The 24,367-nt window shown below is 54.5% G+C and overlaps 1 protein-coding gene across 1 annotated transcript in view; it reads right to left on the reverse strand.

Moving 5' to 3' along the window:
* IQSEC2 (IQ motif and Sec7 domain ArfGEF 2) overlaps nucleotides 1–24,367 on the reverse strand; it is a 76,708-nt gene continuing 52,341 nt past the window's right edge. The window contains exons 4-16 of the mRNA XM_088028772.1: nucleotides 18,869–19,130; nucleotides 17,520–17,921; nucleotides 14,802–15,697; nucleotides 13,079–13,240; nucleotides 12,478–12,600; nucleotides 11,333–11,499; nucleotides 8,802–8,941; nucleotides 7,966–8,091; nucleotides 5,959–6,058; nucleotides 5,229–5,390; nucleotides 3,423–3,596; nucleotides 2,882–2,931; nucleotides 1–2,286 (exon numbers count right to left, since the gene is read on the reverse strand). Of these exons, the coding sequence (XP_087884898.1) occupies nucleotides 1,321–2,286; nucleotides 2,882–2,931; nucleotides 3,423–3,596; nucleotides 5,229–5,390; nucleotides 5,959–6,058; nucleotides 7,966–8,091; nucleotides 8,802–8,941; nucleotides 11,333–11,499; nucleotides 12,478–12,600; nucleotides 13,079–13,240; nucleotides 14,802–15,697; nucleotides 17,520–17,921; nucleotides 18,869–19,130 (3,730 nt within the window). The 3' untranslated portion in view covers nucleotides 1–1,320. The remainder of the gene's footprint in view (nucleotides 2,287–2,881; nucleotides 2,932–3,422; nucleotides 3,597–5,228; nucleotides 5,391–5,958; nucleotides 6,059–7,965; nucleotides 8,092–8,801; nucleotides 8,942–11,332; nucleotides 11,500–12,477; nucleotides 12,601–13,078; nucleotides 13,241–14,801; nucleotides 15,698–17,519; nucleotides 17,922–18,868; nucleotides 19,131–24,367) is intronic.

Raw genomic sequence — 24,367 nt, forward strand, 5'->3', positions numbered from 1 at the left:
AAGGTCTTTTATGAGGCATCAAATATACATTCTTATATACAAGGAGGAAAAAAGACAATGCCTGAACCCCAGCTCCTCTCCATACAGCCCCTCCGGCTGCTGCCCTCCCCCGCCCCCAAGCCCCTGGGTCCCTGGACCTTCATACAGCCAGGGTCTGTCTGTCTGTACTGCAGCCCACAGTGGAGAGGGGGAGAGGGAGGCAGGAGCTGAGAAAGGAGCTGGGTATGCGGGGCAAGAAGAGGAGCTGGGGCTTGTAAAAAATATATTTATAATAAATAAACAGGGCTGTAAAGGGGCTGGAGAGGCAGCAGAGATTTTGACGGACAGAAGGACTCAGGCATCCTGGCTCCCAGCCCCCGCTCTGATGGCTTCAATCTGCCTCAGGAAGGACATCATGGGCTTATGGTGGCCCTCTGGGAGCCTCTCTCCCCAGGGCTAATGCTGGGTGCCCTTGCCCCAGCGAGGTGTATGTGGGCAAGATCTGTAAAGTGCATTGTCTTCGGTTGTAGGTGGGGTAGGTGTAAGGGAATGGGGGGGGCATGCAATATGGGTGAGGGAGGGCAGTGCCCTTCTCATCCCAGACCTGAGCCCCTCCCCCCAAACTTGTCTGGACTTTGATCAGGGTAAGAACGTTGCTGTGAGAGGCAAGGTCCTGAAGCTGAAGAGGTCTGGGCTGGGGCCCACTGGAGAGAGGACAGAGGCTGGTTCTGGAGGGGAAGCACTGCCCCTTTGGGGGGCCAGCCTTAGTGGGGGCCCACCCACCAAGGGCACTGACAGCCCTGTTCCTCTGGCAGGTGGAGAGACACATGGAGGAATTTAGCCAGGCCCTGAGGTCTGAGAGAGGGCTGAGCCAGCTGAGGTTTGGCCACAACTCTACAGAACTCCCTCCTAGCCCTGCGTGGCTAGAGGTGCTCTGGGGAAGCCTTCACCCTCACCGCTCCTGACACCTGCCTGCCCTTCTCTACCAGCCAGAGCTGACAGGGAGCCCACACTGGCCCAGAGGTCTGAGGCCACCTCTGGGGAGTGGGGGTGGGGTGGGGGATGGAGAGAGGGGGAAAAAAAAAATGGACGAGGATCTCCAAAAGGTCCTCACCACTCCCCAGAGCTTGAGAGCCCTGCGTCCAGGCTTCAAGGGGCAAGGATCCTTGAATCTGGAAGGAAACCCCACGGCGCCTGTTGGGGGTTAGAGGAGGGGTTCCGAGGCAGGGAGGGAGTGGGGGGGAGGACATCTCTATGTGTATATATATATTTTGGAAAAACCGGGGAATCTCTTGTGGATTCCCCAGACCTCCCTGGGCCCCAGCTCGCTCCCTCTGTTCATCAGACCACGGTGCTGATCCGGCTTGGCTTGGCCTTGGGGTTCGCACTGGGTGGGTTGGCCGTGCCAGGGGGCCCAGAGGCGTGCAGTGGGCCATGGGGGGAGGTGGGCGGCAGGGGCGAGTGTGGGGTGTGGGGTGAGGGTGGGGGCAGGGGTGGGTAGGAAGGATGGGGTGGGATGGGGGAGTGCGGTGACAAGGGTGACTGGGGGTGGTGAGGGTGGGAGTAGGAGCCCCCTGGTGGCCGGGATCCAGGGCCCCCAGTGGCCCCCGCTGCTGGCATCATCTGTGGGTGGTGGCTGAAGATGAAGTGCTTAGGGCCCTGTTTGTGGGCTGGAGGGTGCTGGGGGGCAGGACTGTACAGGGGCAATGGGGATGTGGGCTGGTGCAGGGGGTGGCGGCCATGTGGAGCAAACTGAGGGTGTCCTCCAGCCCCCCGTCTGGGGGCCCTACCTGGCCGGCCCAAGGTATAGTGCTGGGGGCCTGGGACTGGGCCATGGGCGTGGAAGTGGCGATGTGGCCCCACGGGTGGGGCCGAGGCGGGCGGTGGTGGGATGGAGGCCAGCTGGGGCAGGGGTGGGGGCTGCTGAGGAGGTGGGGGGAGAGGGGGCTGCTGGGGTGGGAGGTAGGGCGGCGGGGCAGGGCCTGGTCCTTGGCAATATTGGGCATGCAGGGCCTGGAGCTTGGACTGCCCGTCAGGCAGCACCCCCAGGCCACCGTGGCTGTGACCGTGGTGGTGGTGGTGGTGGTGGTGGTGGGTGGAAGAAGCAGATGAGGAGGAGGCAGAGGCCTGGCCCGTTGGCGGTGGTGGCATCTGGAAGGGCCCCTTGCCCCGCTTGCTTCCAAACAGGGAGCCCAGGAAGGATGAGGAGTTGGAGACGGGCCTCTGGCTCTTGTACTCCTCTGGCGGCGGGGGTGGGGGTGGAGGTGGCATCCTCTGGTGAGGGCGTGGACTGCTAATAACAGACCCCTGGAAGCGGGGAAGGGGGGGGCGGAAAGTCAGGCCAGTCTAGATTTCCTAAACCCCCAACCCTAAACTCCACCCGGTCCCTGAGGGCTGGAGCTGGGGAGACAGGAACGCCCAGGGCGTAATGAAAACCAGTAACAGTCCTGTGCTTTGTACATGGAGCCCCCCAGCTTGCAGGGCTCTGCTGGCACATCCACTATCTCATCTGAGCCTCCGCCGGGAGAGAAACAATCAGTAGGACCTCCTCCTCATCCCCCTTTTGCAGGGCCCCGAGACACAGAGTGACTTGCTCCGTCCGGCACAAAGAGCAGGACTTGGAGGGGAGAGCTTCTCACGTTCCAACTCCAAGGGCATCTCTACTCAGAGTCGGCCCTGGGGTTGAGAGGGGGCTAGGGAGAGTGGAAGACAGACTGAGAGACAGGCAGAGTGAGGACAGACAGAGTTGAGGACAGATGGAGAGAGTGGGTGGCTGGGAGAGGCGGCCTCAAGGTCCCCATCAGGGAAGAGGGGAAGCCACAGGTCCCCGCCTCCTCTGGGGCCCCCCCGTGGCAGGGCAGGGCTCATGCAGAGGGCGAGTGGGGCAGGAGCTGGCACTTACTTCGATGGTGCTGTCCAGCGATCCCACGCTGTTACGCCGCCCCCGCTTCCCTGCACCCACAAGCAAGGAGCCCAGCGTCAGAGCAGCAACCCCCCCTCCCCACCCTGCTGGGCTCCAGAGCTGGGCACCAGGCCTGGGCCCCTCCCGGGGACAGACACCCCTATCCCCTTTCCCCCCGTTGAAGAGGGGAAGGTGGGGAGGAGGAGAGGTGGAGGAGGAGGCGTGAGAGGAGGAAAAGATGGAGAAGGAGGAGAGGTGGTGCTGGAGAGATAGAAGAGGAAAGAGAGGAGGAGAGGTGGAGCAGCGAGAGAGAGGGGCTAAGACCGTGGCCCCACTTCACACTCCCTGGCCCAGATTCCGGGCTCCACCTGATCTGACCTGGCTCCCGGGCCCCCTGCGGCGCCGCGCCTAGGGCTCTGGGTAAAGGCAGGGTGCGTGCAGGTGTGGCGGGTGCAGGCAAGGCTGGCAGCCAGTGACAGGAGGCAGAGAGGACACCCGGTCCCACATCTCCCCAGCCAGGGCGGGGGCCCCGAAGACTTGCCTGCGTCAGAGAGGTCTCGCAGGGAACTGCTGAGAGCGCCCCGTTTGAGCCCATCGCCTGCCCCATACGTGTCCTCCAGGCTGCTGCGGGCCAGTGTGCCATTCACTGAGTCCTTGGCCCCTCCAGGCTGTGAGGCGTTAGGCCGCATCATACCTTTCTGCTTCTCTAGCTCCGCTGGGTCGTAGTGGGGGAGACAGGGACAGAAGGTCAGGGACAGGAGTGAAAGGCCACCTGACTGACCCCAGCCCTCCATGAGCCCTCCCCATCCTTGCCCACTCTCTCCCCAGGCCTCCTGCTTTGCCCCCTGGACAGGCAGCACGCTCCCGCCAAACCTCAACTCCATCTCTGAAGTCCTCCTCCACCCACCCCACCCCACCCCCGCCCCACAGCGCCCCACAGCACCCAGCCCCGTTTTGCGCCATCTCCTCTGGTTGGGTTTTCCCTCTGTTCCTCCTCTTCAAGGTGCTTGCTCTTCCCGCTCCTCTAGCTCCACCTCCCTTCCTTTCGTCCTTCTTGCTCCCTCTTGCTCCCGGCTTCCCTGCCCACTCTCAGTCTGCTCTTCCCAACCCACCCCTGCCCTTCAAAACAGAGCTTCACAGCTGCTGGTCACAGCAGGGACAGGAAGGCCTTTCTGGATTACGGCAAAGGGCAATCATTCCAAAGTCCACTCAGTTCTCAGATATCTTGCTCCACAGCAGAGGGCTCCTGGAAGGACAGGAGCAGGAAACCAACAGGAATTGAAGCCTCTATTATGTGCCAGCTGTATGCTGGGAGCTGTGCGTACTTGATCTCGCTCCATCTCACAACAGTTCAGAGGTAAGTATTATCCACATTTTTCAGAGGAAGAAACTGAGAACCCGAGAAGTCATAGAGCTTGCCCAGGGTCATACAGCTGGAAATGGGGGAGCCCATATTCTGGAAGCAGGTCTGCTGAGTCCAAAGCCTGCATTCTCCAGCCTCTCTACACCCCCACCTCTCCGAGGAGGTCACGGAGACTTCTATCGCCTTCCCCCTCATCTTGGTATGCTCACCCCTCTCTGAATATCCCCTGGGTCTCAGGGATCTGGTGAACTGAAATGTGTGACCCTGCCTTGCTGAGGAGTAGCGTCGACCCTGGGACGTGAAGAGCTCACCAAGTAGCTGTCCACTGCCTCAGTTTCTCTCTCTGTGTCTGCCTGCCTCTTTCTCCTCAACACCATGTTACTTAACTGTGACTGCTTAGCCTGGAGAAGAGAAAATTTGGAGGGCATCGGGTGGAATGAGATGTGATCACTATTTCCCATTATATATGCTGAAAACGACTTGATGTGGCCCTCTGGGGGCCAGAAAGATGGGCGATGGGGACTCAGCTCAGGAACTGGAATGTGGGCAGACACCTTGTCTACCTTACCTCACCGAAATGCCACAACTCTATGAAGGAGATTTCATCTTCCCAATGTCATGTATGAAGAAATTGAGGCTCGGGGAGTCAGGCAACTTGCCCCGGTTTACCTAAATAATGAGTAGCAAACCTGGGATCTGAGTCCAGAGTCCTACCTCCAGAACCCTGATTCTTCTCCCTGCTGCCTTTCAATAGAAGGAAGAGTCGGTTCATAATTAGGGCCTGGAGTAATAATTAGCCATTCAGAGGTAATGAGCCTCTTGTCACTGAAGGTATTCAAGCAGAGGCTAAAAGGTTCCTAGAATGAGGGTAGGAAGGCTGGACAAGCTAACCCTCAACTCTGAGGTCCTCAGAGGACAGGATTCTTGGTGTCTGCAGGGTGCTGTGTCAGGAAAAGGGGAAAGAGGCGCCACTGGGCTACTCACACTCCACGCGGTATTTCTCCATCTCCTGCACCTCGGCAATGGACTCGCGCAAGTCAGACGTGAAGCGCAGCCGGTCCTGGAGGCTGGGCGCGTTGAAGATGATGAGGACTTTGCGTTCCCCGCCAGGTACTGCGGACAGCAGCTTGATCCCAAACTGGTAATCTGTGCGGAAGGGGGAGGTCAGGCACCTCTGTCAGGACTGAAGCCAAGTGGCTCACACGTGCATCGGTTTTTCTACTGTCCAACCCTGATCCAGCCTCCTCTCTGCTCGAGCATCTTTAGCGGCTCCCCTTTGTCCCCCCGAACCCCCAAGCTCCTGGTAGTCATGGCCCCATTACGCCCTATACTCCAGATACAAAGGCAAGCTGGACTCGAGCTGCTCTCTCGAACCCCTTCTTTCACACCTCTGCCTCTACTCACATTGCTTCTGCTGCCACCCAACAAAGCTCCTCTGGCTCAGTCCTTCAAAGCGCAGCGTGATCACCATCTCTTCGGCCCACCAGAAAACATACACACCGCGGTTCTCGGCCAGACCATGAGCTCCCCAGGGCATGGACCCCAATTATACTTCACCCCAGCCTGTCCTGCATCCCGGGACCATGTAGGTGCTTTGGAGACCTTAGTCCCATTGTAAAGGGCTCCAAAAAGCTGGCGGTTGGTATGGATGAAGGAGGAGCACAGGGGCCATGGCATAGAGTTTTGGGATGCTGGGATCCAAGAAGGGACTCACATGAATTCTGGAAGAGCTGCATGTGCATTTCCACGAGAGGAAAGGACTGACGGAAGCTGTACGTCACCAAGATCTTCTTCTTCTGGAAAATTTTGGTGACCTTTGGCAGGGGGCGGGAAAAAGACAAGAGGCAGGGTTTGGGGTGGGGAATTTCCACATGACACCTATTTCTCATAGCCACCCTCCCCTCCCACCGCCACTAGCAGACATAAACACACAAACACACATACCCACGAGTTGGGAAGAACTGAAGCTTGAGGAGCAGAACGGGAGAAACGGGAAAAAATGCAAGTTCCTCATGTAATGACGACGCACAACAGGCATTTACGATTTTTACAGGAAGTAACTGAATGCTGTTCTCTCCAGAAAGCCCGTTCTATCTAACACCTCACACGGAATCCCCCACCCCGCTCCCTTCTCAGAGCTTCCAGAGTGCTGCTTCAGTGCCTTTCACCATGAAGCTTTAGGTGAGCACTCTGAGGGTGTGGTCGCCCCCTGCTGGACCGAGAGCGCCAAGAGGAGTCTGGTTTTCGTGTCTCTTGCCCCCCCCCCCCGCCCCCCCTAAAGAACCCAGCAAACAATGGCAAATGCTAATGAACCCATGTCTAGAGTTAACAAGTCTTCCTCTCAATAGCCCAAGGTCTTTATCAAGGACTTGGGCGCTCTAGATTTGACCACCATAGGCTGTGAACACCTCAGACAGTCTCCAAGTGGAGTTCAAAAGTAAAGTATTTCATTTCAGGACAGTTACAGCACACGGTTATGCTGAGCGTTTTTTTTTTGTTTTTTTTTTAGTGCTTTGGATTGTGAGCTCCCGAGAACAAGGACTGAGTCTCACTCATCTCTGTGAACCCAGTGCCTAGCATGGGGCCGGACACACACAGGCGTCAGTGCGTGACAGGTGGTGAGACATTTACTCAGCACCTGTGTGGGCCAGGCACTCCTCTGGGTTAGGCTATTCCACATCTGACTTCTTAACTCCATCCTCATGACAACCCCATGAGATAGGGATTAGCCCCACTTCACAGAGGAGGAAATTAAGGCTTAGAGAAGGCATCGGAGGGGCTTCATCTAAAGCAGCAATTCTCAACTAGGGGTGACTTTGAACCCCGGGGGACATCTAGCAACATCTGACAACAGTTTTGGTTGAAGGAGTGCTACTAGTATCTAGGAGGTCGAGACCAGGGATGCTGTCCTCCAATGCCCAGGATAGCGCCCCCCCAACAAAGAAGAGTTATCCTGCCCCAAATGTCAATAGTGTTGAGATTGAGAGACCCCGTTCTAAAGAAGAGAAGACCACGGGGGTGGGGTGGTGGTGGGGAGACAGGTCACTGTCCTCAAATCCCTGAGGAGCTGTCTCAGAGCAGGAGAACACTTGTTCTCTGTGATTGCAAGGGCCCAGGGAAGATGGTTAGAGGAAACCCATTGGGAGACAGTTTCTATCAGTCAGAGCTGTCTAACCAGGAAACTGTCTCTGCAGTGATGCAAGCAGGGGGCCATGCAGGAAACCGGTTCCTGCCTCGGGGAAGACGTTGGACGGTAGACCCTGAAATTCTCTTCCCGCCAGCAGGGTCCTTAAGAGTCCCAGCTCTAAAAGATGCACGTCTACAGTGGTGACAAGCTTGGTTTTAAGACTCACTTCCAGCATCCTGACCACCCGAAGGTTTCAGAGTGACCCCAGGGTCACAGGTTCATCTCCCCCAGCCAACACTCTGGGCTACGGAGATGGACGGGGACTTTTCCTACCGCTTCCCAGGTTGTAGGTCTGTCACCTCCCCTGGTCCTCACATTTTCTCCCCCTGTGCCACTGTCACCACCTCCAAACGGATCCGAGAGGGAAAAGAGGGGCAGAGGGGGCCTGTGCCTTATCCGAGACTGCACAGATCCCATGGCAAAGCACCTCACCCACCACGCCCCCACCCACCAACGTTAACATGGTTCACCCCGGACCCAGGGTCCAAGCTCACCACCTCCCCTTCGTTTCCTCCCCCCACCCAGTGCTCATACCACAAGGAGATCGTTGAAGAGGAAGACTTCCCGCTGATGCAACCCTAGCCGCTGGGGGCGGTTTGGATCTGGCACCTCGTAGAGTTGACAGCAGCAAACCAGTCGACGGTGGGGAAGAGACAAGACCTAGGCAGGCAAGGGGAAATAGGTGTCAGCAAGACTAGCATGCCAGCTTCAGGCCTCCGGCGCCTTATCATTCAACCTCAAGAGGAAGTCTACCTCTGATCTGTATCACTGTCACTCTGACACGAGGAGTCTGAGCAACGGAGGCCTCGGCTTGCCTTTGTCCGTCGAGCTCTCTCTGTCTGGAGTACCTTTCTTGCCCAGTTCCATATTCCACTCTTCCTCCAAACCCCAGTTCTAGTGACTGAAAATGACCTCTCCCTCCTTGCTGCTCCCTTAGACTGATGATAAGGCAGACGTATTGGGCTGACACCCCCACTCCCAGTCTGTGAATGCCCCCAAGGATGGAGACTCTGTCTGATTCGTATCTGTGTCCCTACTCCCTAGTGAAGTGCTGGACTCTGTGGAAAGGCATCTGTAAATGTTTGTTGACTACAAGACCAGAGGGTGTTCTTGGTTTTGGTTATCAGCTAACTATTAGCTTGGCTCCTCACCTGGGATGGAGAGGCAAAACCACAGGTGGGAAGGATGTGTGCTAGATTCATTCCCCCAAGAGGATCTCACTCTGCACAACGACCCCCGAGGAATGCATTATCACCCACTCCATCAGAGGGGGGAGTCTGGGGCTCAGAGAAGGGTACTGACTTACCTACCACTCAGTGGCAGAAGCCGACCCAAACCCTGTCCCCTCTGCAGCCTCCCAAGGCACTCACCGGTTTCTTGCCCACAATCATGCGCTCCACGGCCTGCACCTGGGACACATGGTCATCATTGGTTCGCAGTTCACGCCCCTGGATACGCTGGTAGATGCCTACCAGGAGGTCTCGGGGGATGTCCTCACCATTGTCAACCCCTGGGGAGAGGAGCAACACAGGGATATATTGCATGATGTGGGGAGTGGGTGGCAGGGGTTCTCCACAATGCCCCACACTGAGGCAGGAGTGCAAACAATGGCTAGGACTGGAGGGAGCGGGCACCCTCAGTCCCTCGGTCAGGAGGATTGGGCCAGAAAAGGTGTCCTTTGCCAAGCAACTGGATAGCAAGTTGCTTTCTTTTCCAGTGTGGGGATTTTTTTCTAGGCAACTCAGAGCACACTGTGATGAAAATAATCAGATAGCTTTGCCTTTCTAACTAGCAAAAATAATGTTAAATGATATAGCCAGTGTTAATAAGGGGGCAGGGAAGCGGGCATGTATATTAACATAACTGTTTTGGAAGGTAACTTGGCAAAAGCCTAAATATTCCGTGATTCTTTTTCTAGGAATCTGCTCTAAGGAATTACTCAGAAATATGTGCAAAGATACAGGTACAAGTGCTACATACAGGAAAACTTTGAAACAACCTAAGTTCTCACGATAGAGGCATAATTAACTAAAGCTGAGTGTATGCACTTAAAATAATTTACAGCTATTCAAAACTTGATGTTTATAAAAAGCATGAGAAAATTCCTGTAGCAAGGTAAGTGGGAAGAGCAGGATAATAAATTACATTCCTGGCATGATCTTAACTGTATAAAAAGTCACATATGCATAGGGAAAAAAAAGACTAGAAAACAGCAAAATATCAACCACGGTTGCCAACAGGGGGCAGAATTCAGGATGAGTAAATAATTTTTTCTCATTTGCTCTATTTCCGTAATTTCTGGGTACGAGCAAGTATTCATTTCGTTTGTTTGTTTGCTTATTTATTTAATAATTGGAGGGGGAAGAAACACGCATATATAATACATATATATACACATGTACATACATACATGTATGCGTACGTATATATATTTGTATGTATGTATATGTGTATATATGTATATATATTTGGAGAGGTACCTCCTCTCCACACAAACACACACACAATTACATATACACACATATATGTACGCACACATATACACATGTAAGCACACACACACATACATACAGAGAGAGGAGGAGGGAGGGAGGGAGGGAGAGAGGATGCGTGAAATGAATGAATGAATGAATAAATGACTAATAGCAGGATTCTGGGAGACAGCTCCAGATGGCCTCTGATCTAACTCCCTCCTCCCAAGTCTACCATCCTTCTCCACTCCTGTCTGCTGAGTGAAACCCACTCACTCTTCCCTCTAAACCTCCCGCTAGAAAAAATGTTTTCTCCTTTGGGAATGCCACACCTCCTCCTTGGACAGGTGCTAAGAGAACATCCTTCCTCACACCGCCTTTTTCCCTCAGCTGCCAAAGAGCTTGAGCCCAGCAACCGCGCACAGCCTGCCGGTCAGCCAATTTGTCTCATCTGTTTGTTTTTCCTCAATTCTATTTCCCTCGTTCATTTCTGTTTAAATAATCCTAATGCCTGTGCCATTTTTAGTAGGCTGCTCTTTGGTGAGATGCCCAGGCTTGACATCAATACGATAAACCAAGAAAAAAACGTCAAGGTGATACCTTTCACCCGGCATGCAAGGCCCTCACATATTGATTCTCACTGACCTTCCCATCCTGACTGTTCTCCCAACACCTTTTCCCTACCTCTGTGCCTTTGTAGTCTTACTGCTAGGTAAGCCTCCTCTATTGCTGTTCTGTCACATTATCCATGCCTTCAAGGCCCACCTTAAAATGAAAATGCTACTTCCTTCAGGAAGTGTGTTGGAGGTGGGATCTCCCTCCTCTGAGCTCTGACTGCACTTTTGGCCCATCTGACATCATGATTCGCTTCTTCTCTTGTGTTGGGTATCTGGTCCTCTAAGTCAGTCTGTCCCACAAACCGGGAGCTCTCTCGGGGCAGGGGCTATAGTGTCCTTAGCGCCCATCACAGGGCCGGGCACATGGGAGGTACTCAGTGTCAGCTGGCTGGCTGGCTGGCTGGCTGGCCAAGGGATTAAGTGAATGCGTGGATGGAGGAAAGGGTACAGAGAATAATTAAATGAGCCTTTATGGGCGTAAATAAAGAGGAGCGGGAAAGAGAAAGTGATGCGTCAATGAGTGGATTAGTATAAGCTCTGTAAGAACCAGGGCTTTTATCTCTCACGTTCATTGCTGTAATAACCCCAGAACCCACTCGGTCAGTATTCGGTGCAGGAATGAGCAGACAAACGATATTTGAGTGAATTAATAAGGGAATGTGGCAGCTTTGGCAGAAAATGAGAGAACATCACAGGCTCATTTCCAGGGAGTCTGTGTGATCTCCCCCCTCCTTCCCCAGCCCACCCCCACCCTGCCCACTCTCCCTTCCCAGGTGAAGGACGGGACAAGCCGATAGGGAGGTCTAGGGTCACCTCTCAGGTTCTTGATGAAGTCATCTAGTTTCATCTTGCGTTCAGCCTTGACGCTGGGACTGTACATGTCGGTATTGAGGAGGATGATAGCAAAAGCAAGGATGAAGATGGTGTCTGGGTTCCGGAACTGGCGCACGAGGGCTGGGTTACACACACAGTACCGCTGGCTGCAGGGCAGGATCAGGGCCAAAGTCAGGCACCAGCGATCTTCACCTACCCACCATCCCTCCCTCCACAGCCCAGTCTGGTGCCCCCAACCCTCTTCCCCAAGAAATATTCCCAAGCCTTTCGGGCATGTCCTCTTCCTTCGGTTTCCCCAAGACTAGCATGTAAAAATCACAACCACTACCTTTTACGGAGCTCTGCTAGGGGACTTAGGTACGTTTTGTCATGTAATCCTATCACAATCCTGTAAGGTACCGATTAGCAGCCCCATTTTACAGAGGAAGTGATGAGGCCCAAAGAGAAGAGGTAACCTGCCCAAGGTAATAGAGCTGGCAAATGGCGAAGACAAGATGAAAATCCAGACCTTTCTGACTATAAGGCAAATCCTTCTGCCATTATGGGCAACAGGCTCTCGGCAATTCTTCTGTTTCCCTGCTACCTACCCCGAAGTGGTGGAGCCAGGATTTCTATCCAGGTCTGCCTGATCCCCAAAGCATGAACAGTAGAGGAGAAGAATTAAGGGCGTCGGGTCATGGAGGCAAACACACCTGGGTTTTGAGTTCAAATCCTGGCTCCACATCTTACTTGCTGTATGACCCCGAAAAGTTACTTAACCTCTCTAAATTTCCGATTTCTTATCTGCAACATGGGAATAATAATGAAAGCCCCTACCTCATAGGGTCGTTAGGAGTATTCGGCGAAATAATCGTATAAAGTGCCTAGCTCAGCACCTGATACCTGGTGAGTAGTCGACAAGCACTAGCTGTAGCTGCTGTTGTCACCTAATGGACGCCCACGTCCCAGGTGCTGAGCTAGATGCTTTAGGCTCACTACCTCTGTTCCTCACAACTGCACAACTGCCTGGCAAGATAGGACTTACAATTTCCATTTTCTGGTGAGGAAAGTATGAGGCTCAGAGAGGTGAGGGAAGGGACCCCCGGAAAGAGGGAAGCAGCTTCAGGAGTGGGAGACAGGCACACCTGAAGGCTTCGATGAGTCGCTCTACTTTCTGGGCCTCGCCTTGAACCCGGATATGGGATTGGAACTTCCGGAGTGCGTCATCCAAATCCATGGAGGAGAAGTCCATCTCATCCACCACACAGCTGCGGAGCAAAGAAGTAGGTATGGCACTCTCAAGTCCTCTATAGAAAAACCTCTGCCCTACCCTGACCTGCCCGAGTGGACAAACGCCCCCAGGGCCAGACTTCCAAAATCTGGACCCATGGCCCTTGCAGGTACTTACGAGGATGGAATGTTTGAAATGGAATCCATCCCAGAAAAATCAAGGCCCGACACATGGTTACTAAGTGTCCTTTCCATTGACCCACTCTTTTCAGAGTTTGGAAAACTGAGGCCCAAAGCAGGTCAGAGGACAAGCAGGGCAACCCAGAAGACTTTTAGGGACAGGGCTAAGAGAGATCAGACCTTTTTGAAGTATACAGGGGTATGGGAGCAGGAAGATCTCTTCATCCTGTTTTGTAAGGTTTATCAGAGCGAAAAGGACCAGCTGCCCACTTCCTCCCTCCTGCCCTTGTTTTCCAGGAATCCCTGGCCCAGTCTTCCCCATCCTGGGGTCCTCACTCCAACACGTCTCTGTTGAACTGCTTCTGCCGGTTCCCTAGGAATTCCCCTATCATCTGCCGGCTCAGGCCTTTCCGTTCCAGGATAAAGTGAGCCACTCCCACGGGTGTGTCTGACAGGAAGCCCCGCTCAATCAGATACTGGATGCCCTTCTCTGGCTTCCTGCAGAAAGAGGGGAGGTAGATGAGATGACTGTCCTCAGAAGAACTCGGCCGTCTGTCCCATGGCTTGAACTAATTTGGGGCCCAACCGTAGCCTCGGAGAACCAAGGAAGTTGAATATAGAATTTGGTCCAATCCCTTCACGGCACAGATGGGAACACTGAGGCCCAAGGAGAGGAAGCCACTCTCACAGAGCTTCCAAATTCCAAGGTATCCTCAACCCAACTTCCTCCTTCCTGGGGGCCACACTACGATGGAAAAAAAAATTAAGATCTAATGAGAGGCTGCTCTATGCCAGGGGTTTCCATACTCCCAGCAGGCACAGAGGACTCCTGGGAAAAGGCCTGAGCTCCAGGCTATGCCCTTCTTCCCGGGTCACAGACCCTCCAAATAGGAAACCAAAGAGGTTACTTTGTCTGCATCCCACATTGCGCCCAGACAAGGTATTACCCAGCCTCTGTGGGTGGTTCAACTGACAAGATACGCCCTGCTTTCCACGAGGCCAAATCCAGGTCTGAACTGTCCCGTATTCAGAACCCCAGAGCCTTAGGCCCCCCACGAGGCTGGAATTTGGAAGAGCCTTTGGTGCCACCAGAGTCTCAAGTCCGTTACTTACCAGTTGTATGACTCAGGACAACTCCTCTTACTTCTCCAAGCCTCGGTTCCTTCTCTATAAAACAGGGACACTACTTCCCACCTTCCTGAGCTATTTTGAGAAGTAAATACAGGTGGCAGTGTCTACTAGGCTATGAAGACATAGGCCACTCGCTTTCTCATTCTTTTCTGCCCAAATGTCACACTTCCACCCGGCTCCTAAGCACCTGGCACAAGACCAGGCATCTAGAAAGAGCTCGGTCACGGTCACGGACTACTCCAGCACCCCACCCTGCGCCCCCAGTGCCTCAAATATACACACCCTGCTAATCAATAGATGGAAGCCCTGAAGCCCAAGGAAGGAACACACCTTGCCCAGAGCTGCACACAGCATTTGGCCGAAGTCGGTTTAGGGGTCCAGGGCTCCTGTGACTCGGGGCATGGCTCTTGATACCTCACATCGCCTCCCCACCATAAAGTGGATGTGGGGGAACCAAGGTTCAGAACCCATCCCTATAGACAGCGAACTGGGGAGAAGGAATCTTCTTGCCCAAAGTCCCACAGCCAGTCAGAGGCAGTATTAGGCCTAGAGCTGCCTCTGACGGAAGTAGGGGTGTGTGTGTGTGTGTGTGTGTTGGGGAGGGCTTTCTCTTCGGCCACCCTGCTGCCCATCCTCTTCCCTGAAAGGCCGGGGAGAAAGCCCAGTCCGCAAAACGGAAGTAGGGGTGTGTGTGTGTGTGTGTGTGTGTGTGTGTGTGTGTGTGTGTGTGTGTGTGTGTGTGTTGGGGAGGGCTTTCTCTTCGGCCACCCTGCTGCCCATCCTCTTCCCTGAAAGGCCGGGGAGAAAGCCCAGTCCGCAAAACAAGAGGACTGCGGAAGCAGGGTCTCTGCTTGGAGTTCAGCCCTCGAGGTCCAAGCGCCCCTAGCAGGGGAGGGAGGGGTGAGGAGGCAGGATAGCGAGCACGTACTTGTTGAACAGGTTGAGGCCAATTCTGTAGTGCCGCCTCTGCACCACGTCGTTGTTAAAGGCTGGCGAGTCCCAGCTGTGCCGCGTCTCCCGCTGGTAAGTCTGCTTGCACAGGCCTGTGGCTGGAGGCTCCCTCAGGCTGTCCCTCGAGGAGGAACCAGAGCTGCAGTTGATGGTCTCATTGGAATTGCTGGAGCTCTCAAGGCTCTCATTATCTCCACCATCAGAGTTCTCGCCTGCTGCCTCGCACTTCCCCAACCTCCGACCCCCAGCCACACCACTGGGCCCAGTGCCACTGTTGGGGGCTGGGGGCAGGGGCCCTGGCGGGGCTGGGGCTGAGCCCTCTGGGGCTGGGTAGTGGCGGTGTGGGATTGGGGCCCTGCCCGGTGGCCCCTTGTGCTTCAGGGTCCCATGGGGGCTGCAGCCATCAGCCTCATACACCAGCTGGCGGTGGACAGAGCCGCGATCTGAGCGGTCGCTCAGGTCCACGGAGCTGTCACTAGGAGGCTCAATGGTAAGCAGGGGAAGGTGGGCAGCCCGCAGCCGGAAATCCCGGCACTCCAAGCACCCAGGACCCCTGCGAGTGCCTTCCTCACGGGCACCATCTTCCCGGGTCCCTGGTGGCACTGGTGGAGGAACTGGTGGGAGAGCGGCTGGTGCCCAGAACTCAGGCCGGCCCTGGGGTGGGGGCTCTGTGCTGGGCAGTCGCTCAGGGGATGGTGGGGGAACTGGGTCATCCAAGTAGAGGGGAAGATCACTGAAGGATGTGGCCGAGCTGTCCTCTTGCTGTTCCTTTGACTCCCGCTTCTCCAGTTGGGCTGACCCTGGCTCCTCAGACATGGGCCCTGATGGGTGGCAGTTCAGGGCCTCATCAATGGATTCAGCCAGAGACTTTACCTGTGTGGGCGGAAAGGGGAAGGGGGAAAGGGAGAGAAAGGAAGGAAAGATGAAGGGAAGGAGGGTGGGATGGTGCAAGCGGGGAATGAGGAAGGGGGAGGAGGAGGGAGGATAGGAGGGAGGGAAAGAGGGGGAATCTTCCTAGTGGGTCAGCCAAGAAGAAGTGGGTCCCCTCCCCCGCCTCCACAGGTTCTCTGCAGTATATAAAACAACTCCCAGGGAGCCATTGTGAGCTCACAGGAGCCTGGTAATGGCGCCAAGTTCGCTTCTCAGATATCTCAATACCTCCTTCATGTCCCTATAGACCCAAGCCAAATGCCACCTCCTCCTTGATTTAATCCATATTTCTTGCCTCTGCCATCCCCCAGGGTAAACCCAAATCTCGGCTTCCTCCAGGCTCCCAGAGCCCTCCATCTGGTTCTGTCTTAGGAAATGCATAATATTTATTATGTGAGAATCCAAACCATGGCTGGTAACTCGGCTTCTCTGTGGTATCCAGCCTCCAAACTGGTCTCTAATGATCCCTACCTCTTGGTATCTACACCCTTATGTACCACACTGTCCCAGACGTGGTCTGTGGAACCAACAGTATATGGCAGAAGGGATGGGATGTCACTTCCGAGATTAGGTTATGAAAGACTACAGCTTCCTTCTTGAGCACCTCTCTTCACTTTGCTCTTGCGCTCTTGCTCTCTCTCTCTCTCTCTCTCTCTCTCTCTCTCTCTCTCAGACCCCTTGCTCTGGGGGAAGCCACACCATGAGCAGTCCTGTGGAGATGCCCACATGGTGAGGACCTGAATCCTCCTGCCAGTAGTCAAGTGAGTGAGTTTGGAAGCAGACCCATCAGCCCCAGTCAAGTCTTCAGAGACTGTGGTCCCACCCTACAGCCTGATTGCAGCCTCATGGGAGACCCTGAGCCAGAACCACCAGCCAAGCCACTCCCAGGTTCCTGGCCCTCAGAAACTGTATGAAGTAATACATGTTTCTTGCTTAAGCTCAGTCTTTAAGTTCAGTTTTAAGCTACTGAATTTTGGGGTCATTTGTTACACAGCAATGTAACTAATACATGTAACTAATGTACTTCTCCATCGGATGTGGATAGCACTGATAGCTGGGCCCAGGCCTAGTTCCTCAATCTCTGCACCAGACTGTGAGCCCCTCTCCCCCATTCTCCCCTTGATCTTTTCTCATGGCTTGGAGCACACTATTTCAGGAGACAGTCATGCATACACGTCTGCCATTTCCTACTGGCCTCGGATATCCTTAAGAACAAGGACCCTGGATGGCTCTCATCTGTCTCCATCACGGTACCCAGCACAGAGCCTGGTCCCTAGTAGTGCGGTATAAGGGAAGGGGCACAGAGTTTGGAACCAGACAGAGCTGAGTTCCACTCCAGTTTGGAGCAGTCACTTCGCCTCTCAGGGACTTGGGGCCCCAGTCTCCTTCTCTGTAAAATTGGGAAAACACCACCACCACCACCACCACCCCACCCGGGTCTTGCAGACTGTTATGAGGCACACCCAGCCCCTGGCACAGAGTAGGAGCTCATCACCTGTTAGGCCTGAACTTGACAGTGGATCAAGTTCCAAAGAGTGGGAACATAAATTTTCTTATGTGTTCTCCACACCTAGATTTTTAACTTGCTTGTTTTAATGATCTGATTCTTTTCGTCTGGCCAAATCTTTCTCATCGATCTCACAGCCCCTCCTCAAATGCTTGCCAGGCAACTCCTTTTCGTATGGAATATAGGTAAAGAGCCGGAGGAGTAGCCAGCGCATGGGGACGGGGATGGGGAGGAAAGGCCCTTTGCAGGGATGCTGACCTGTTTGGAGAAGGAGTCCTCGAGCTCTGTGATGTCATTAGAAAACTCTCCAGATGTGGTGACGGAGCTTCCGCCACCATCGATGCCCCCTCCACAAGAGCCTCCGTAGGGGAGCCCTCGTTCGAGCCGGTGGCTCCGAGCACCAGCCATGGCGCCCTCGTCCAGCGAGGCAGGCTTGCCCTCGAAGTACGCGGGGTTCTGTGCCTTCTCGTACTCTTCGAAGGAGAACTGCATCCTCATGTTGGAAAGGATGATGCGGCGGGACATGCGGCTCTCTGAAGCTGAGCTGCGGAGCCGCTCAAAGTTCTTGTTCATGCGGTACTGGCGAAAGGCGGTCTGGATGGTCCTGGCAGCTCTGCGGCTCAGGAAGGAGCCCCCATACTTCCTCTCCAGCATTTCCACCTAGCAGGGGAGGGTTGAGGGGAGCAAGGTCAGAAACTCACGCTAGCCTCATTCATCTCCCTGGGCCTCAACCACACCACCGCCCCCCCCCGCCCCGCCCCAGTCACAGGGAACTGCCTAGAGCTGCCTGGACATGCCAGGCTGGGCTCTGTGTGGTATCCTCACTTTAATCTTCGATAGCGCTTGTCACATGGGGCTGGATTGTGGTTTTCTTTCTTATTTACAAGTAGAGGTACATTATTCCAAAAAAAAAAAAAAAGTTCGAAAAAAACCCCAGAGAAGCCAAAAATGGAGAGAAAGTAAGAAATAAATTGAGAGCCGGAAGGAGGAAAGGAAAGAGGAAGAGAGAGAAAGAAGATGAAGAGGGAGGAAGGGAGGGGGAGTGGGAAGAGAGGGAAAGAAAGAAGGAAGGAACAAAGAGAGGAAGGAAGATTGGTTCGCCTAAAGTCCCGATACCTAGGAATAACCACAATTAACATTTTGGTATATGTCCTTCCAGGTTTGGTTTTTGTTTTGTTTTGTTTTTTTCTATACATGGTATTTTGTGCACCCCCCACCTTTTTTTTAAGCTAAATGATATCTTGTGTGATATATGTGATATACTATAGCACACTCTTCTGAAAGTGTCAAGGTATGTGTGTGCTTCTTCTATTTGACAGATTTTTGGAGGACTGGGTGCGGGTCTCATTCATCTTTATGTCTCCAGCACAGGCTTGGAGCTCAGTCGATGTTCGTTGAGTGAACAGGAGACTCCGCAGATGGGTGATGAATGAGTGGGTGAATCCCCAGTAGGGTGAAGGATCTTAGAGCTAGTCTCCCATTCTAGGCTCCCTATCCCTCCCTGGATACCACCCTCAAGTGCCACATCCCGATCCCTCCCTTGGTTCTCTCGCACCCCCATTCCCGCTCCCAGCTCCCATTCCCAGCCAGAGCCATCTCCTCTGCACCTTCTTGTCCTGCAGGTCCGTGGAGAGTTCATAGCTGTCCGATAGGGCCTTGGAGCGCTTTATCTCCTCCTCCTCCTGCTTCCTCAGGGCGACACTGGCTGGCTGGAGGCGAGCTCGCTGAGCCCAGGGAAGGCCCACCCCAGCTGGGGGGCCCCCCATGTGGCTGCTGGTGGGGGGCAGCTGACTCAGCCGGTAGGGGGGTTGGCTCCCAGGACTATCAACCGCTGTGCTCAGGTCACTGCCTGGGGCATCACCCTCCACACTGTGGGGATGAGATAAGATGAGCCAGGATGTGGGACCAGGAGATGGGCCTGCTCAGCCAGACTGAATGTGGGTGGACCAGATCCCTTCCCACAACACCATCCTCCCCAGCTTCCTCACAGACATAGGAACCCCAACATTTAAAGGCCAGAGGGGAGTTCTACCCTCCCCCCCAAGCTGCCTTTTGCAGTCCCTTCCCTTCAGGCCCCCTTGTCTTCGCAGCCCTACCCTCAGTGCCCTTCCGCCCCACCGCTCACAGCTCCAGCTGCTTCGACTCCTTTACCTCAAGGCTGGGTCTTCTCACAGGCTTGTCCCCATTCCTACTCACCCCGCATGCCTGGTCCCTTCATGGCCACGTCCCCTCACAGCCTTATCCCCAGACCAGTTTCCTCCCAGTCTTGTCCACTCAAGTCCCTTTTTCTAATAGTCCTGGCCCCTAACAATTCCATCCCCAAACCCTCCTTCCTTTCATGGACCAGTTCCCTCACAGCAACCCCCCCCGGCCCCTTCCCCTCTCAGCTCCAGCCCCTCATGGCTCTGTTCCCAACACTGTGTGCTGCAGTTTCCCTCCCAGCCTGATCCCCCGGCACCACCCCAGATCAGCCCTGACCCCAGGCCTGGGGCCCACTCCTGCATCCTGAGCCTCCAGACTCACCCCTCCCCTCCCCAGCCCTGCCCCCTACAGCCCCACCCCTGTCCTCAGCTGCCTGGACACTGGCCTGGCCAGTTCCCAGGGTTCCCTGGCTGCAAGGGCTCAGGCTCCGAGACAGCGAGAGGTGCCTCCAACTCAGCATCCTCACAGGTAAAGAGCTGCCCTGCGGGGCAACTTCTTTTTTCTCCTCATGGCCTCCTCTGCTCAGCTGGGGGCGGGGGGACAAAAGTCTTGAGGTCGAAGACTGGCAGGAGCGGGGCACTGGGCCTTGCCTGCCCTGGTTACCCAGAGCTGTTGTTCCGCCAGACCTGCTCCCATGGTGCCATGGCAACCAGGCTGCCAGGGAACCCAGGTGGCGACAGCGCCCAGGCGCCCTGAGCCTAGCAGGCAAGGTGAGGAGCCACAGAGGTGAGGAGAATGGAGAAGGGGGGGCCGGGAGGGAAGAGACAGGTGGGTGAAGCATGGGGGTTGTGGGGGGAATGGGTGTGGTGGAGCCCAGAGAATGGTCTGGTTTGGGCAGGCACATGGTTGACAGGGCTCTTGGCTGGAAAGGCTTAAGGGGCCACTCCCCAACCCCTACTTGGCAGAGGCCAGGACGCAGGGCAGGGCAAGCTGGGCTGGATGTAGGGGAATTCCCTACCTGTGTAGGAACTTAAGCTGCATCAGACCTGCCAGCCTTGCGGGAGAGCACTTTGGGCTGGGGGCTGGGTGCAGGGGGGAGGCTGCACCCACCCATCAGGCCCGGTCCCGGGCTGCAGGGGTAGAGCTCAGCTCTACCCTAGAGGGCCGCCCCCCCCCCCCCCGCCCACCATTCATCCTCCACCCTCCCAACGTCAGTCTATAACATTGTCAGGAGCAAGGCAGAAACAGACTGGGGAACTGCCCTCTACCCCAAATCCTCTCTCCTCCTGGATCTCAGGGGCTTGTGAAGACCCACTTTGGGGGTCAGACCTAGTCTAGCCCCTCCCCAACCAACCCAGGCATCTAAGATGCTCCTCAGGACTGAAGGATCCCGCCCATCAACCTTTCAAATCTCTCCCTCTCAGCACACAGCTCAAACCCCGATTTGATCCAATTGTCTCCTCTGTTCATGAACCATCCATAGCTCCCGCTGCCCACAAGAGATAGCCCAAGTTTCTCATTCTGGCACTTGAGGCTTCTCAAAGATACAATAGCTAATGCTTATAGAGCACTTAGCACGTCAGGCACTGTTCTTGCCACTTCACGTTTAGTAACCTGTTTACTCTTCAAAACAACCCTACAAGATAGGTATCGTGATTTATCTTCATTTTATACATCCAGAAACTGAGGCCCAGAGAGGGTAAGTAACTTATCAGTGGTCACACAGCTACTAATGCTAGAGCCAGGATTCAAATCCAGGCAGTCTGACTCCAGAGCTCACGCTCTTAAACATTCAACTAGTCTGCCGGGTGAGCTGCCAGCCCCCCATCCCATCCACCCTTCCCTCCAGCCTGGCCCAGATCCTGTTTCTCCCAAATACTCCTCTGCTTCCCACCTCCCAAGCTGCTCATACAGTACCTTCCACCTGGAATGCAGTCCCTATCATCTCTGCCATCTGCAATCTGAGAAATCCCCCCACACCCTACTTCTATCAAGATTCAGGTCATATGCCACCACTAAGAAGCCCTCCTGAAGCCCGCCTCCAGCCAGAAATTATTGCTGATCCTGTTCAGAGCTCCCACACACAGCACATGTCTGTCCTTCTTTTTATGGTACAGGTTAGCTTTGGCAAAGCGTGACAGCTATTTGTGTTCATAACTCCCAGAATCCCAGCACAGGAAGAGAATTTGGTAATCTCCTAGCCAGCACCGAGCACAAGGCCTGGAACAGAGTAGCTCGATAAAAGCTTCTGGAGTGAAGGAGTCTATGAACGAGCTCTGGCGGCTGTGCTAATAAATCCTCCCACCTGAGCCTTGACCTCCACCACCAGTGTCCTCTTCCCATCCCTTCTCCAGCCTGCGGCCAGAGAGAGCCCTCCAAAGTACAGATCTGACCATTTTACTCTCCCACTAAACCATTCCCCCAGCTCCTCAGAACTCATTCAACGAACAACAGGTGAGCATTTTCCATGTGGCAGGCACAGTGCTGGGTGCTGAGTATATAACAGTGAACAAGACACATAAGATGTGCTCCCTAGGGGAGGTGACATTCTAGTGGGAGAGGCAGACTGTGAATATACACTATTGTTTCAGGTAGAGATAAGTGCTAGGAAGGAAAATACGGCAGAGTGATCCAAGGTGCTGTTTTCAACATGGCGGTCAGGGAAGGTCTTTTTGAAGAAACGGCATATAAGCTGAGCCCAGAGGGAAGTGAGGGAGTGAGTTCTGGGGTCACCTGAGGCCAAAGGAGTCCAGACAGAAGGTAGAGCCAGGGCAAAGACGTTGAGGTAGAGCAATGCCCGGCATGTTTAAGAAACAGCAAGGAGGCCAGTATTTGCTGGAGTGGGGTGAATGAGGGGAGGGTGAGAGGAGGTAAGATCAGAGGGGGAACGGGGACCAAATCGTGAAGGACATTGAGCCCGCGATAAAGACTTTGGCTTTTGCTCTGATTGAGAGGAGCAGAAGAGGGACGTGGTCTACCTTAGGCTTTATAGGAATCATCACCCAGGGGATAACCTCTAACTACCTCAGCAGAGCGGTGGATGGCTCTCCTGACCTGACCCCTGCCTCATATACCTTCTGCCCCATGACTTCAACCTGGCTACCTCCTGCTCACCCTTCAACATTTAGCTCACGTGTGCCCTTCCATGCCTACCTGCCCCCTCCACACGGGTTGGCTTACAGGTCCTTCCTCTGCTGCCACGGGGCCTTATGGTCACCTCTATCCCTAGGGCAAGAGCATTAATGAGCTGACTGAATCCTTGAAACTTATCGAGGAAGACGCCATTAGCCCCGTGTTATAGATGAGGACACAGAGGCTCAGAGAGGTGATATAAACTTGCTTAAGGTCACACAGCCTATTAAGTGAGAAAGTCAGGATGCAAACACAGGGCCCAGGCTGTTTTTTCATGACATCTCGCTGCCTCTCGCCACTTCTGGCTCCATGCTGCCCCTGGTTCTTCACTCATTGGCAATTCTTCCCTTCAGAGCTGGCCCCCAACTGTGGTTGCCAAGGGAAGAGTGGCAGGGAGGTCAGGCTATCAGCACAGCCTCCCCAAAGAGGGCCTGGCAAAAAGGACAGTGCTTGAGGGTGTTTTTCCTGATATCATACATCCTGCTGAAGAGACCAGACCTGGGCATGTGAAATCCCTTTACTCAGGGCCCCCAAAACACTGAGGGGCATGCTGATCACATGGAAAAATCTCTTCTCTCTCTCTCTCTCTCAAATGCATGCATACACACGCGCACGTGCATAATATGGGCAGGAAAAAGCTGGGAAGCCTGGCTTCAAGTCTTGAGTGCCATTTACCAGCCGTGTGAGCTTGGGCATGTCCCTTTACCTCCCTGCACTTGTTTTTCATCTGTGCAGGGCTAGAGGGAAACGCAATTCCCTCTTTGGATTCCTGGACTTCAGAAAGGGCCTGGGAGAACCCTCCCCCCCATCCCGGACTCCTCCCACCAGGAGCAAAGAACACAAGAACACACACACACGTGCCTATGTGCACTGTCTTCTGGGCCATTCTGTGGGGGAAACTGAAGCGCATCCTCTGCAGCGGGGGAAATAAACCACGTTACACAAATAACCACAGTACAAAGCTGAAAGTTCTCAAGGCTAGGGAACAGAGGAAGTGCTGGGGGAGCTCAGGAGAGAGATTCCTTCGGCTTGGGGGTGGCTGAGCAGAATAAAAATAAACTCACACTTACAGTGCACCTTCCCTGTGTCAGGCATTTTCCGCACATTATTTAATCTGCATGACAAACGTGAAGGAAGAATTAGGATTCCTATTTTGCAGGTGAAGAAAAAGGCTCTGAGGGGGAAAGTAACTGCCAAAGGTCTCAGAGTTAGCATGTGGCAGAACAGGAATCCAAAGCCCAGAGCCTGGACTAGTTCCCCTGCTGCCTTAGAGGCTTCCCTGGGGAGAAAGCGTTGACCTGGGCCTTGCCTAGGAGGAGCTGGTAGAAGTGAGTGAGTGACCTTGTGTGAGCCAAGGCACTAAGATGGGGAGAAGCAGGGCATGACATTCTGTAGGGATTTAGGGTGGACTGCCCGTGGGGTGGGGCATTGACTCTCCCAGGATGCTGCTCCTAATGGGAGGTCTCTTTCCCTCCTTCTCTTTATTGGCACTGCCCGGAGCCAGGCAGCCAGCAGGGGACAGGATCAGGATGCAGTTGCCATGGAAATGAATGGGGGCTGTCGCTATGGATACCATAAGATGAGGGCAAGAGGAAGCTAGGGATGCTGAGGACTATCCCCATGACAACTTAGGCTGGAAGGGGCGGGGGACTAGAAGTGGGAGACAAGAAAACCAGAGGAGGAGGTCAGCGCACCTAGATGAGAGCAGGGGCTTCGGGCCCTGGAGGAACACTGGGTCAGGAGACCGGACAAAGGGGTGGGTGGGGCAGAGGGGCCGAGGGACCCCAATCACCTCCGTCTCCTCTGATGGTTCTTCTGCAAGCTGTTTCTGC

This window comes from Eumetopias jubatus, unplaced genomic scaffold (genome assembly GCF_037043125.1).
Source record: "Eumetopias jubatus isolate StellerSeaLion01/CBP00866 unplaced genomic scaffold, mEumJub1_p1.0 scaffold_11, whole genome shotgun sequence".
In the NCBI taxonomy this organism is placed as follows: Eukaryota; Metazoa; Chordata; class Mammalia; order Carnivora; family Otariidae; genus Eumetopias; species Eumetopias jubatus.